Source organism: Lepus europaeus, chromosome X (assembly GCF_033115175.1).
Source record: "Lepus europaeus isolate LE1 chromosome X, mLepTim1.pri, whole genome shotgun sequence".
Classification (NCBI taxonomy): Eukaryota; Metazoa; Chordata; class Mammalia; order Lagomorpha; family Leporidae; genus Lepus; species Lepus europaeus.
In genome coordinates this window covers 21,411,213-21,426,519 of record NC_084850.1, presented here as the reverse complement: position 1 = coordinate 21,426,519, position 15,307 = coordinate 21,411,213, and the positions used below count along the sequence as shown (strand labels likewise).

Sequence of the window (15,307 nt, the reverse complement as noted above, 5' to 3'; positions counted from 1 at the left end):
TGGAAAGTTTTATTTGGATTGGCTATCAGGGTGGCAGCTTTGAGAGTGGTTAGGACAAGATCATAGGACTGTCCAAGATTAGACATGGGGTGAGGGGTCTCGTGCTTTTGAGCAGTCAGTCATCTAGAGCCTTCTGGAATAGCAGTGAAGCGAAGAGATGGAGAGATGTGGGTATCACGGTTTGTAATCATGGGCCACCTCTTCTGGGCATTACCCCAATTATCTTCCCAGGTCAGGGTAAGTTGTGTTTGTGTGTGTGTGTGTTTTAAGATTTATTTATTCACTTTAAAGGCAGAGTTACAGAAAGAGAGAAGGAGAGACAGGCAAATAGAGGTCTCCCATCTGCTGGTCCACTCTCCAAATGCCTGGCAATAGCCAGAGCTGGGCCAATCCAAAGCCAGGGTGCAGGGGGCCCAAGAACTTGGGCCATCTCCTGCACATCCGAACAGGTGCCCAGCACTGCAGTCACTGCCATTTATCGACTATGTCACAGCCCCAGGGCAAGTTTTAACCTGGAGAAATCAATCTGGGTGGGGGGGCCTGACAGTTTAGAAGCTATGGTATTTAAAGTGACCCAATAAGGCCCACTCAACTGGGTTGCAGTGGCTTTGGATTGTGGGTTTAATGGAGAGAGATCTTTCTTTTTTAAGATTTTTTTTTTCATTTATTTGAGAGATTGGAATTACAGAGAGAGGGAGAGACAGAGAGAAAGGTCTTTCATCCACTGGTTCACTCCCCAGATGGCTGCAATGGCTGGAGCTGAGCTGATCCGAAGCCAGGAGCCAGGAGCTTCTTCTGGGTCTCCCATGCAAGCACAGGGGCCCAAGCACTTGGGCCAACTTCCACTGCTTCCCCAGGCGATAGCAGAGAGCTAGATAGGAAGAGGAGCAGCCAGGACCTGAACCAGCGTCCATATGGGATTCCAACACTGCAGGCGGGGGCTTAGCCCACTATGTCACAGCGCCAGCCCGAGAGAGAGCTTTAAGCGAGATTTTTAGCGGGGTATATGGACCCTTCATTTTTTCTTTCCACTCCCTGTCTGGGACATTGCTGGGTGGATGGCTTCCTGGGGGTAGAATTCCTGAAGTTTCTCTCAGGACTTTACAATGGACTCAATAGCCCCATTTATATAGGGTGGGGAAATTTTTCCCTCAACTGCCCCTGGGAGAAAGTTGGGACTTAATCAACAAGATTGTTGGACATGATTTGTAATTTTTGGTCCTAATTGCCCCGTTGGTGCAGGGTGGGAGAGATTTTCTTAGGCCGCCTCTAGCGGAGGGTTGAAACTCTCCTTGACAAGGTTATGAACAAGGGTAAGACTGTTATCAGGCCGGCGCCGTGGCTTAACAGGCTAATCCTCCGCCTTGCGGGCCGGCACACCAGGTTCTAGTCCCGGTCGGGGCACCAATCCTGTCCCGGTTGCCCCTCTTCCAGGCCAGCTCTCTGCTATGGCCCGGGAGTGCAGTGGAGGATGGCCCAAGTGCTTGGGCCCTGCACCCCATGGGAGACCAGGAGAAGCACCTGGCTCCTGGCTTTGGATCAGTGTGGTGCGCCGGCTGCAGCGCGCCTACCACGGCGGCCATTGGAGGGTGAACCAATGGCAAAAAGGAAGACCTTTCTCTCTGTCTCCCTCTACTGTCCACTCTGCCTGTCAAAAAAATAAAAAATAAATTAAAAAAAATTAAAAAAAAAGACTGTTATCATTTAACCACACAGAATTCCCATTTTTTTTTCCTTCAGCCACTCTTACACACATAGGCTAATAGCTACCTAGCTAGTAATAGGAGGGTACAGAAATGTATGGTCCTGCCTGCAATGCCAATAAGGACCCTGGGCCGTCCTCTCAACAGTGATGCAAGGCTGAGTAAGGGCCAGCAGGCTTTGTGATTCTGATCCTGGGGGTCCTTGGACCCTTGGGGCAGTCTCACTTCCAGTGACCAGGTATTTTGACAGTGGATGGAGGCTTCCTTGGAAGCCAGCCTCTGTCACAGCAGCTGTTTATTTGATGCCCTGGCTTTTTGTATCAAAAACAGGGGCTATTTTGGGGGTGGACTGGCCTAGCTGGGTCTCCTTGATGGCAGATCACCACATAAAAATAGCTGTTAGTCCTTCCAGATAGGCTCAAACATGTCAGTCACTTTGAACCGTTTATTAGGGTAATGGTTTTTGTGTTTGAGGCTGAGGGTTGATTTTCTAAGCAGGAAAAGTGGCTGGCAGTTTTAGGCAGGACAAAAAGTGTCTGTGTAACCCTTTTTAAAAAACTGGCATTGGCTGTCTAAAGAGAGGATAGGACAGGATTGTGAACATGCGAACAAGGATGGAAATGGTTGTTGGGGAGGCTTAGCCAGCTCCCTGTCCTACAGTCAGAAGCTGGGGATGCGGGAGAGAGTGACCCCATTACCTTTTTTTTTTTTTTTTAAAGATTATTTTATTTATTTGAAAGAGTTACAGAGAGAGATAGAGGTCTTCACTCCCCAGATGGCCACAATGGCTGGAGCTGATCTGATCCAAAGCCAGGAGCCAGAAGCTTCTTCTGGGTCCCCCATGCAGGTACAAGGGCCCAAGGAATTGGGCCATCTTCTACTGCTATCCCAGGCCACAGCAGAGAGCTGGATCAGAAAAGGAGCAGCCAGGACTAGAACCAGCACCCATATGGGATGCTGTCACTTCAAGCCAGGGCATTAACCCGCTGCACCACGGTGCCACCGCTCCCCCCCCCCCCCCATTACCCTTTACCATCATGCAACATGCAGGAAAAGTTTTGTCTGTATAAAGCCATGGGAGATGAGTCTGCTCTGAAACCATGCTCCATCAACAGTGATTAACCCCAGCACATAAAACATCAGAATTTTATATAAGTACAGCCTAAGTTAATCATTTTATATTTGAGATGAAGGGAATGGGGTAATGAACAGACTTGGGCAGATCAGACAAGCCAAGGTCAAGAGAGCCTAGTTAGAGAGTTTGAGAGAGTAAGTTGGCCTAGGTCTCCTGTTAAGATATTCCTCTAGCATGAGTGGAGCAAAGAGACTTTGGTGGAAAGAGAGAGCAAGGCAGGGAGATGCCAAGGTGGCTAGGCTGAAAGAGAGTGGGCAAACCTCTGTCTCCATGAAATATCAGCAACGAGACTTTGGCTGCCATTAGACAAGGTAGGGGAAATGATAGAAGGCAGCTAGGCATAAAGCATTCTTCGAAGGAAAGTTGCTCAGAACTTACCACTGTTCTTGAGTTTTTTCCTGACTAGCTCTGCCAAATGTATTACTGGAGATGGCTGGAACAGAGGTTTTGTCTTTGTGCAACTGAGGATTTAGATGTGAGATAGAGTAGCAGTGTGCAATAACAGGGTTTAATGGGGAGGGCATCCATCAGAGCCGATGGGCACCCCCTCCGGATGCAGAAAGAGAGAGAGAGATTCCTAAGGAGAAGAATCTGATAGGTGACAAAATGAAGGACGGTTATGGAGAAACCTGGACATAGGGAACCTCAGGCCAATTGTCATTTCTCTGTGTAAAGTTATCAAGATCATGGAGAATATGGAGGTCAAAAGTGCCGAATTTTAGCCATTTATTTTAGCCATTTAGAACAACTGTCCAATTCTTACTTAGTAGAGGGCAAAATTCGTTATTTTGGCCTTATCTCCCTTCTTAGGCCCATGGTGCACAGGTTTCTTAATAGGCCAGAGAGGAGTCAGACAGAATGTGAGGAATTTCAGAGCCCCTGGATCTGGTAGAATGAGGCCAGAAAGCTGGAGGGTCACTCACTTAGAGCATCCTCTTAAGGAGCCCCACATGTAACCAAGCTCTTCTCCTGGAGAAGAGTAAGAGTGGTCCAGACTTTTCCAGACAGGTGTCCCTGCCCAAAAGTGGGACCAGTCCCTCCCATGTTAGACCTCCAAGAGGTCTCCGCTTGTTCCTGGAACTTTTAAAAAGGAAGGGGGAATGGGGCCAAAGTCCCAGAGGCAGGCGACAATGGCCAGTCTGCCCCACTGTGCTTTGGGGAGACAGGGGCCAACTTTCACCAGTCCAACGGGCTGAAAATCAGGTCCAGTATTGGATGTAGAGGAGAGATCCAACAGAAGACAGCAAGCGTAAGCAGGGAGTGAGAGAATAAGAGGTGAAGGCAGTTCTCAACTTATCTGGGGAGTTCTGGAGAGGTGTCACACTTCCAGGCCCCTTGAGTCACTTTACGGAGGGTACTGGAGGGGAGAGGTACTTAGAATGACAGTAAGGAGGGAAGTCAGCAGTGGACTGGTCGCCTGAGCCTGCCTTCATCCCGGGTTTCAGCACCATTATGTTAGCTTTTAGGGTTTTAAGGTTCAAAGAAGGAGAGGAGACAGCTAGTTAAAGTAGAGAAGACTTTATTCTAGGGAGGACAGAGTCGGGTGGCGGGAGGGGGGTGTCGTGGAGAGTGGGGGTTGAGCCTGCTGGGACAGAGGACAGGGTGTTTGAAACTAGACTTCAGGCCGGCGCCGTGGCTTAACAGGCTAATCCTCCGCCTTGTGGCGCTAGCACACCGGGTACTAGTCCCGGTCGGGGCGCCGGATTCTAACCCGGTTGCCCCTCTTCCAGGCCAGCTCTCTGCTATGGCCCAGGAAGGCAGTGGAGGATGGCCCAGGTCCTTGGGCCCTGCACCCGCATGGGAGACCAGGAGAAGCACCTGGCTCCTGGCTTCGGATCAGCGCGATGAGCCAGCCGAAGTGGCCATTGGAGGGTGAACCAACGGCAAAAAGGAAGACCTTTCTCTCTGTCTCTCTCTCTCACTATCCACTCTGCCTCTCAAAAAAAAAAAAAAAAAAAATTGGAAACTAGACTTCATTCCATTTGAGCAGCACGCAGAGTCCCTTCTTAAGCTGCTTGTTGGGAGAGGTGCAGAGCACCACTTGGACGGTGATAAGGTGGGTGGGGGGCATGCAGAAAAACTTTTATAGTGCATTGTATGTGCTCAGGTGCAGGGCTTTCTGTAGCAATAAACATTCCACTGGGCTCTACATTATCTGCCTGCTCCCAGTTTCATCAGGCCTGGGGGTTCAGGCCCAGTGTTCTCATGTAGTCTATATTTAAGTCAAATTTTCCCAAGCATACCCTAACACAAATTTGGTAAAAATTAATCTGACCACTTTAGGCCTGATACAGTAAGAGATCAATAGAAATCTGATTTTATTTAAATATTTTGGAATATAAATTTTCATTTGGGGAATGACAGACCAAATCTTATTTGGAGCCCATGAATACAAATGATATGTGAGGAAACATGGTATAAAAATAAAAAAGAGATCCTGTGGGGGAAGGGAAGCTGAAAAGAATGAGGACCCTTGAAAATGGAGCAGAGTATGAGAAAAAGATTAGGGCCTTCCAATAGACATATGGAGGCATATTTTACAGTTTTAAGTGGCAATTACTTCCATTAGGAATAAGCAAGAGCAAGTAAGTTTTCAAGTGGGAATTCTTTTCTTTTTTTTTTTTTCAACCAGGAATTATAAGAGAGCTGTAGGAATTGGGCAGCTATAAATATTGTTTTTACAGTAATGTTGGTTTTAGCAAAGAAAAATTGAATCTTCTTTTGCTAGGAATTCGCTTTGCTTTGTCATGTTTTTCATTTAAACTGAAGAGGATAAATGAGTGGTTTTTCCATACTGCTGTAAATGCAGTCTGGCAAGGGATAGCATACCAGACTTCTCTCGAGCTTTATGAGCCATGATTATACTGCTAAGGAAAGTCTGTGGAATCTCTATCTCTGGGGATAATTTTGAATGATGACCTTAGTGTTTTATCATTCAGATATACTCCACCCTAGAAGTTATGGGCCTGAGTGTCATTTTTCTTAGGCCCAGACATAGTTATCAGATGAATGTGAAGCGTTGTACAGATTTTAGCGTTTACTTCAAGGCAAAGATTTTAACAGTTCAGTTTTTTGAGATTAGATGTTTCTACTTGATATTTAAAAACAGATTTATTTTGTTCTATGTGTACTATAAAAGAATTTATCTATAGAGTTCATTGTGTCTGTTTAGAAAAATAAATATAGCAACAACCTAAAAGTTTAGAATGAGGAATGAGGAATGAGATTAAACTCATTAAATAACTTTACTACCTAGCTATACAAAATCATGTTGTACAATTTAGTTGATATCACAAAACAATAATTATAACAACAAAAAGTAGATTAAATATTATTATACATGGTACAAATATGATGTTGCTTAAAAGCCAAATGTGTGTATACACTCGAGTGATTATCTCTGGATAATGGTAACTTAAAATTTGTTCTTTGTGTTTTTCTGCATTTTATAAACTGCAATGAATAAATATTACTTTTGCAATTAAAAGCATAGCAATCATATTAAATAAAACCTATCTATCTTGATCTACTATTTTGTCCCAGGTGAACGGACACTTGAAGAGCCACCAAAGAAAATTTTCATAGTTACCAGCAACGTACCTTCTTCTGATATTTCCCAGCTGTCGGAAGAGGATCTGTGGTGAGTAGTAACATGAGGTTTTAAACATTGGCCATTTTTCACTTGGTTTTTAAGTTTACTTTGACTGTGGTGTACACTGAGAAGTATGGCACAGTACTAAATATTTTTATTAGTTATAAAACTAATCTTCCAAAAGGATACTATCAAATTTAGGTCTTTTTTTAATAATCATAATGTATATGATTTTAATATTTGGTGGACACACTTTTAGAGGTGAAGTTTTGGTAGTAGATTAAGAGGTGTTAAAGGTGTATATAAAATGCATGCTTGGAAAGTCATCTTCTGCCCCATCTTTTTTTTTCTTTGACTTTTGTCTGCCTTCTTGGATTGAGAGTATTATTGAAAAAATATGCTCAAGAAGGGATGTTTTAATAATAAAAATGAGCACTACAGGGATGGATTTTTATTCAGTGTTACTATTGATTTTATTGTAGTGTTCTTGTGACTAGTGCCAGTTGTTTGCAGCACATAGTTTGCATTCATGTACAGACAAAGCAGAGTGAACAGAGCAATCTTTTGCATTCTGTTATCAATGAGTGGCGTTTTCTCCTCTCCTACTCTATCTTCAGATACTCTTAATAGAAACAGTAGTAGTGATGAATCTTCTTGTAATTCATCAGGAAAGTCAGCACTGTCACAATCTCTCCTGTGTCATCTTCTGATACTGGTTCTCCATTTATCCTGGTAGATAAACTTTCAACTAAGAAGATTCACACATCCCAAGATGTTCTTACCACTAGAAAAATACATGTACTCACAAAAATTTTTTAAAAGTTAAAAATACTATAAAACATTCTATTTTTCTAGTCCTAAGTAAAACTGTAATCGTTATAAAAATTAGCCAAAAATGTAAAATATCATTTTTGAAAATTATGTTTTTAATTGTAATTTTTTCAAGTCATTGTTAGTTTCGACTTGGTGAGGAAAAGTCATACCTAGTTATACCATACTAACCCGAGGATTGCCTATTTTGCACATTAATCCTTGGATGTTTAATTTGTTGGAAAGGAAAGATAGGGGAAGAGCAAGATGAATAAAAGTTAATTGAATAGAAAGAAAACAATATGTAATTGGGGCTTCACTCAATTTGTACTCAACCTGATTAGCTCTAATCAATTTTGTATTCTAATTAAGTGTGGAAAAAAGGCAATGTCAATAAATTGCAGTCTTTAACATTTTTATGAATTACCTTTTATTCATCATCCTGACTACTGACTTGATTAAATTCAAGCTTGACATGTTAGGGCTTTTCTGCAAGAATCATGTGCTTCCAATTGTTCCCTAAGGGCCATGATGTTTGTTTGAACCCCAATTTTCTATTTCAGAGTCTTAAAAGTTTTTTTCAACAAGACAAATCATGTTGAAATTTTAATTCTAAAGTAACTACTTTAAGAAATTGGAATAGTATTTACATTTTGAACATAGAAACAGATACTTATGAAATTAAGTTGAAAATTGGTTTGAGTTCCCTCAGCTAATGAAACAGGAACAGTTATCTAAAATATTTATAAAAGGTCTTTTCTAGTCACTAGAAATCATTAGGATGGTGGAAATCTGGTGTATGTATGCCCCCATGTGGGAAAAAAGACTGTAGAACTAAGATTTTTTTTTTGACAAGGCCCTAATGGAATTGATCAGAATGGATATACAAGTAGGGGAAGGTTCTTTCATCTAAGAAATGATGAACCAAGTATAAGATTATGGGGATAATCATGGTCTCCTAAAACTGGGACAGGATTTTATAAATTGGCTAAAGACATAGGAACTATAAATATTGTTGCAGTTACTCAGCTTCTGTGCTTGCCAGACCATTCATGGACCAATTGTGAGCATAACATCATTGCAATGATGTTTCCTGCTGAAATAGCAGATCATTGACAGAAAAAATTGGTCCACATGGACCGTTGACATGTGAGCCAAAAAGTTTTGTAGTACAAAGGGTGCAAAGTTCAAGTACAAGAAATACAGATGGAAAAGGTAAACAACAGGAATGGGACTGCTTTTCAGTTATATAAAGAACTGTTATCAGTAAATCTGGATAATCTTGAGTATCTCAATACAGTTTTCTCACTTCAGACAATTCCTTTTTCTCTGTTGAGTTAGGCTTTATTCTTTCAAGTGTACACTTAGGATGCCACAATTCACTATATATACTCAGAATCAAGGATTTCATAGCTGGTTCTCCATTCTGTTGCCTTTTGTGATTGTGTTTTGGGAGTTCCCATTTACTGCTTTTCAGATGTAAATGATTGTAATTTTTAAATGATGTTTTGTGCTGGTTTTTAAAATTACAGTGAGTCTGTATTTTGTCATCCTAAACACATCAAGGGATCATCACATCAGTTTTCCATAGTGAAGGACGTGTATTAGTTTCCTAGGGCTTCCATAACAACAATAACAACAACAAAATGCAGACTTGGTGGCTTAAAACAGTGACAATGTATTCTTCTCAAAGTTCTGGTGGCTAAAAGTTCAAGATCAAGGTATTAGTAGAGTTGGTTCTTTCTGGATGCTCTGAAGGAGAATCTATCCCATGCCTCTCTCGTAGCCTTTCTGTCAATCTTTTATTTGTAAAAGTATCACTCAATCTCTGCCTCCACCATCCAGAGGGCTTTCTCTTGTCCTTGTGTTTCCACATAACTTTCTTTTTTTGTGTTTTTTTTTTTTTTAAAGATTTATTTATTTGAAAGTCAGAGTTACACAGAGAGAGGAAGAGAAAGAGAGCAAGAGATCTCCAGTCCCTTGGTTCACTCCCTAAATGGTCTCAAGGGCCGGGTCTGGGCCAGGCCAAATCCAGGAATTAAGAGCTTCATCCGGGTCTTCTACTTGGGTACAGGGGCTCAAGCACTCGGGTCATACTCCACTGCTTTTCCAGGTGCCTTAGCAGGGAGCTGGATTGGCTGTGGAGCAGCTGAATCTCGAACCAACACCCATATGGGTTGCTGGCATCACAGATGGCAGTTTTACTGCCTATGCCACAGTGCCGGCCCCCTAAATAACCTTGTTACAGACACCATTCATTGAATTTGGGCTGTCTTAATTTAGCATAACTTCATCTTAACTTGATTACAAACTGCAAAGACCCTATTTCCAGATAAGGTAAAATCTTACCTGGGATTAGGACTTCAGCATATCTTTTATGGGTATATAATTCAACCCATCACAATGTAATTTTGTAATTTTGCTTTTACTTTTGTCATTATTCTTAAATTAGTTTTAAAAATTGTGTATCCCATAACTCAGGTTCAAAAATGTGAGAACAAAAGGTGACTATGTTTTGTGTGTTACTATGTCTTCTTCATATATTATTTTTTTCTAGTTTCACAACATTAAAAAAAAAGGATACGTGAAAGAGGAAATATGTTTTTCAAATATTTTTAAAGGATCATTTTAAGCTTTAATTATGTGTTCAAACAAGCATTTCCATTTTATTTACTGCTTTATGAAAGAGCAACACTCTAAACTCACCCTAATGATTCACTGAGATTCACATGAAAATTCACTGTAATAATAAATTGGGTTTTCCAATGAGGAAAAAAAAAGTATTGTTCTTAAAAATGGTATCAAGTAAAGCAATCAATCAAACTTGTAATTTCAATAAAATTTTTATTCAATAAAATCTAATGAATACTTCCTGTGTATAGGCAACTGTACTAAAAGAGGTAGAATATATGAAATACTTTCCCTTTCTTAAAGCAAAATAACGTAAGTACAAAATAAGTACAAAAATAAGTGATACAAAAGAAGTCTATGATAATAAGGTTAAAGAGACACAGATAAAAGGACCCCTGTGCTGTAAAAGTAGGCTAGAAAGGTAAGATTGGAGTCATTGAGCCTTAGAATTAGAGGATTTCAGAAGCCTTTTAATCTACCTCTCAGTACAGGAATCATTTTAAAACTTCCAACTAGACTATCTTTTAACCTTAGTCTGAAATCCTGAAGTAATGAACTGACTCTCTCACAAGACAGTTCATTCTATTGTTGGACAACTGTCACAATTAGAAACCTCTTTCAGGGTTAGAGTTTGTATCTGGGTGGATTGTTTCATTGGCTCTTTGGAACTGAGACCAAATGAGTTCTTAAAAGAATATGAGCTATGTTGGCCGGCGCCGCGGCTCACTAGGCTAATCCTCCGCCTTGTGGCGCCGGCACACCAGGTTCTAGTCCCGGTCCGGGCACCGGATTCTGTCCCGGTTGCCCCTCTTCCAGGCCAGCTCTCTGCTGTGGCCAGGGAGTGCAGTGGAGGATGGCCCAAGTCCTTGGGCCCTGCACCCCATGGGAGACCAGGAGAAGCACCTGGCTCCTGCCATCGGATCAGCGCGGTGCGCCGGCTGCAGTGCGCCAACCGCGGTGGCCATTGGAGGGTGAACCAATGACAAAAGGAAGACCTTTCTCTTTGTCTCTCTCTCTCTCACTGTCCACTCTGCCTGTCAAAAAATTAAAAAATTAAAAAAAAAAAAGAATATGAGCTATGCTTCTAATTCTGCATTATCTTGAATTATTAGTTCTTCCGGGGCAGCATATATTTAATCTTACCTCCTAAGTCAATTTTTAAAGTTCACCTAGAAACAATTATATATAAATATCTATGATGAAAGTACATGTATAGTACTTTGGATATCTGTGAGAAAAACTAATTACAATTTGCCTGAAGTGTTTTTTAAATATTTAGATTTTAAAAGTTGAATTTAAAACTATATTATATAGGTATACTTCACAGTCAGATAGTTGAAATTGTGAATTTAGAAAAGGCCAGGGAACTGTAAGTAGCCCAGCAGAAAGTAATCTTTGTACCTCTGAAATTCCATGATGTCTCTCCGATTTCTTACAACTTAGTTCTTAAACAAAGAGTAAGCAAAGACTGATTTTCACAACTGTCTATATTACATATGCCATATAGGAATCTTGGAAATTTTCTCAATCCTCTTAATAGTCGGAGACTTAATGACTATGATCTCAGAAGAAATGAATTAAATGAATTACAGTTTTTTTAAAAAATATTTATTTATTTATTTATTTTTTGACAGGCAGAGTGGATAGTGAGAGAGAGACAGAGAGAAAGGTCTTCCTTTTTGCCGTTGGTTCACCCTCCAATGGCCGCTGCGGCCGGCAATTGCGCTGATCCGAAGCCAGGAGCCAGGCGCTTCTCCTGGTCTCCCATGCAGGTGCAGGGCCCAAGCACTTGGGCCATCCTCCACTGCCTTCCCGGGCCATAGCAGAGAGCTGGCCTGGAAGAGGGGCAACCGGGATAGAATCCAGCGCCCCGACCCGGACTAGAACCCGGTGTGCCGGCGCCGCAAGGCGGAGGATTAGCCTGTTAAGCCATGGCACCGGCTATGAATTACAGTTTTAACTGACTATAAACTGACCAATAGCAACATATATAAGAATACTTCAAAAAGTGTGTGGAAAAATTGAATTAAAAGATAAGTTTATTTTGGTACAATTTTTGTTTTTCGAAATCCATGTGTAGGTTTTTGGTAAGACACATTTTCCATGAACTTTTTGAAGATCCAGGGTATGTATTTCAATATTTTTTGCAGTAAAGTAAACTTATCTTTTAATTCCATTTTCTGCAAACTTTTTATCATACTCTTGCATGAAGTTGGAGATCTCCTGTGGCTTTACTGACAGCGAAGTAAATAGGTAATAATTGTTCATGTCCACCTTTTGGGGAGTAATCAGACTACATTCTCAGTGAGTACAACAATCATGAGATCTGCTTTGTATCTCTGCTCTGTGTGATTTGGGGCAGGTCATTTCACCTTTCTGGGCTCTATAAAATAGAGTTGGGTTTGACATTTATAAGGTCTCTCTGCCTCTTACTATTGATTCTGTGAAAACATCTGCCTTCATCTTTGCTAGCATGACAGTGGAAGTCAAGGTGGCAATACACTTCAGAATGCTTTAAGAAAATATTTAGGAAGTTTGAGAGCTTTGTACCTAATATTTTTATTCTTTCTGACAACAAGAAACTCATTTTGCTCAGCCTCATCAATGGTTTCCTCTCTTCTCTGAATTATGCATGATTTATGATGAAGTGTGGAAAACTAATTTCCCCCTGGTTTCTTGTTTTGTGTGAATAAATGATCCTCTCAGGATTTCCATACTCATAACAAGTTCCCACTGACAAAGCACTCACCATAAAATTTTCTTTGTACTGTAGCTACAGCTTTAGCAAAAACAAAATAAAGATATACTTGATATGTTTGTTTCAGAGAAGCAAGGGAGACGTGGTCAAAAGCCACATCAACCATAAAAGCACTACCCCAATAGGCATCTGAAAGTACTCAATTAGCACTAAAAAGCAGACTACCAGCAGAAGAGCCTTTTCTTTTTCCTTGCTAATTATCATATGGCTATAAGAAAAGCCCTCTAAGGTCAATTTAGCTTATTTCTTGGCATGGCTCTTGTGTTTGGTAACTCTGCATTAAACACAAATGAAAAAAGACACACTTGAAAGTCACAAACAGCTGGCTTGTGGCTTTGTGCTGAGGAAGGAAATACTTAAAAATTACATTATCCAGCAGAGGAACCTAATTATACCTTCCATTTCTAGTCTCGCTCTTCTGAAAGTTAGTTTGCTTCCTTAACTAGACACATATTAAACACTACTGGAGTTTACATCATGTCCTAATCTTGAATGATCTTTTCAGAAGAATGGGGGTCTTTGAAAAGAAATGTACTGAGGCCAGCATGTTAGGGCTGCTGAAGGAAGTTCAGCTAAAACTCCCTCCAACTTGATTCGGAATACATTTTCATGCCATATTAACAGAGTGTTGTGTTTTTTTTTTTTAATTTTTTTTTAATAGTAGAATATACAAGGCTGTTGAGAGTATGGGGAAAGTGGTATTTGAATTCACTGTGGTGGATTTCTAATGTCCTTTCTGAAGGAAGTTTGGTAGTGTGTATCAGAAGCTTTCAAAGGGTGTACATCTTTTCACATAACACTTCCAGTTTCTTAGGGAAAAACATGGGGCAGATTGTGAAGGATGCTTATTGTAATGTTATTTGTAAATGTGAAACATTATATGTGTACAACCTATGGTCTTCAACAAATAGTGCTGGGACGGCTCACTATCCATGTCTACAATGATGAAGCTGGGCCACAAATAAAGGAATGAACTCAGGCCGTGTGCTACAACATGGATGCATGCATCTGGCAACATTATGCAAGTGAAAAAGTCACAAAAGAGCAAATATTGTATTAATTCTCTCATGAAGTATTTAGAATAGATAAAATCATAAAGGCAAACAGTAGATTAGCGGTTACCTAAGGGTGGGGTACAGAGTTTCTGTTTGGGTGATAAAAAAAAAAGTTGGAAATAGATAATAGTGATGGTTGCACAGCATTGTGAATATAATTAATGCTATTGAATTATATATTTTAAAAAAGTTAAAATAATAATAAATTCTATGTGAAGCAACAACAACAAAAATGCTGATCTAACACTGAGATCAGGTAATCCAGAATTTACCAGGGTGTCCTGTATAATGTGAAGGGGTAAGTGTCCTAAAGAATTAAGGAAGAGGGAGCCTAGAGGGAGTCTGTGGTCAAATACATTTGGGGAAACTCAGTTAAACTCATTCCTTTAGCATTGAGAAAGGTAGGGTTGGGATATGAAATGAAGCATTTTCAAACTGTTTAATCTATGGTCTGTTTTTTGAGGGACATCATGTGGAATTGATGTTACATAGAATACCTTTGGGAAACATTGGGTTAAACAAATCATAGTACATTCATTCCACGGAGCTGTTTGCACCCATTAAGAATGATGGCACAGTCATGTATCACTTGCTATTGAAAGATGTTTACACTGTATTGTAAAGTTAAAAAGCAGTGTGATTAATGGGATCTCATTTTTGTTCTTATGTACATCTTTTATAGCGATATATAACAGGAAAAAAATCTGTAAGCTGTATGCCAAAATGTTTACATTTCTGGGAGGTAGGAAGATAGATTGCTTTTGTTTTTATTTGCTTTGCTCTTAACATTTTCCAATTTTTCCACATGGAATATATGCTACTTATGTACTCGAGCAATAATAGATGTTAAATATATTTTAGGAACTTACACATAGTTATTAATCATGTGAGGGAGGAGGTGAGGGGGTGGGGACTATCTTACCTTTGAACTTTCATTGAAGGAGAGTCAAAGAGTCTTTCAACAGTTGGAGAGTTCTACTCATTCAAAAATTCTTCCTGATATTGAACTAAATCTACCTTCCATTCTTTGATCCTAATTTGTCATAAGGAATGTCACAAAATAAGCAAAATCTATTCCATCTCCCATAGATAGACTTTCAGATTTTTGGCAATGGGTAGCTTATCTCCACAAATATTTTCTCCTCCAGGTTTTCCATTCTAAGCTTTGTATTTTCCTTTGAGATAGTTTCTAATGATCACCTTGACCGTTAACCTCAACATTTTCCAGTTTATCCAATGTCCTTAAAGTATGGCACCCAGAAATCCAAAATCCAATGTCCTTAAAGTATGGCACCCAGAAATCTCAGTTTTTATAAAATTGTATTATGAGAGTCCTCTGATTAAAATAACTTCAGAATATATCTCAGTTTATTCTATACTCTGAATCCTATCCTAATATTATGTGAGAGACATTGAATTATCTGTTGCTATCCACCTTGTAATTTCTAGGACTATCTAGATGAATAAAATATTCCAGGCCAATTCCTCATCCAATCTCCTGTGTTTATTAAAACATTAGTAGAGCTTTTTTTTTTTTTAAGATTTATCTACTCATTTGAAAGAGTTACACAGAGAGACAGACAGATGCAGATTTCTTTCTTCCTTTCTCTCTCTCTCTCTCTC

At 40.1% G+C, this 15,307-nt stretch overlaps 1 protein-coding gene across 2 annotated transcripts in view; it reads left to right on the top strand.

The window, feature by feature from the left end:
- LOC133753729 (P2R1A-PPP2R2A-interacting phosphatase regulator 1-like) overlaps positions 1–15,307 on the top strand; it is a 75,798-nt gene that overhangs the window by 45,392 nt on the left and 15,099 nt on the right. For both annotated transcript variants that reach the window (XM_062184424.1, XM_062184423.1), the window contains exon 10: positions 6,382–6,478. In XM_062184424.1, the coding sequence (XP_062040408.1) occupies positions 6,382–6,478 (97 nt within the window). The remainder of the gene's footprint in view (positions 1–6,381; positions 6,479–15,307) is intronic.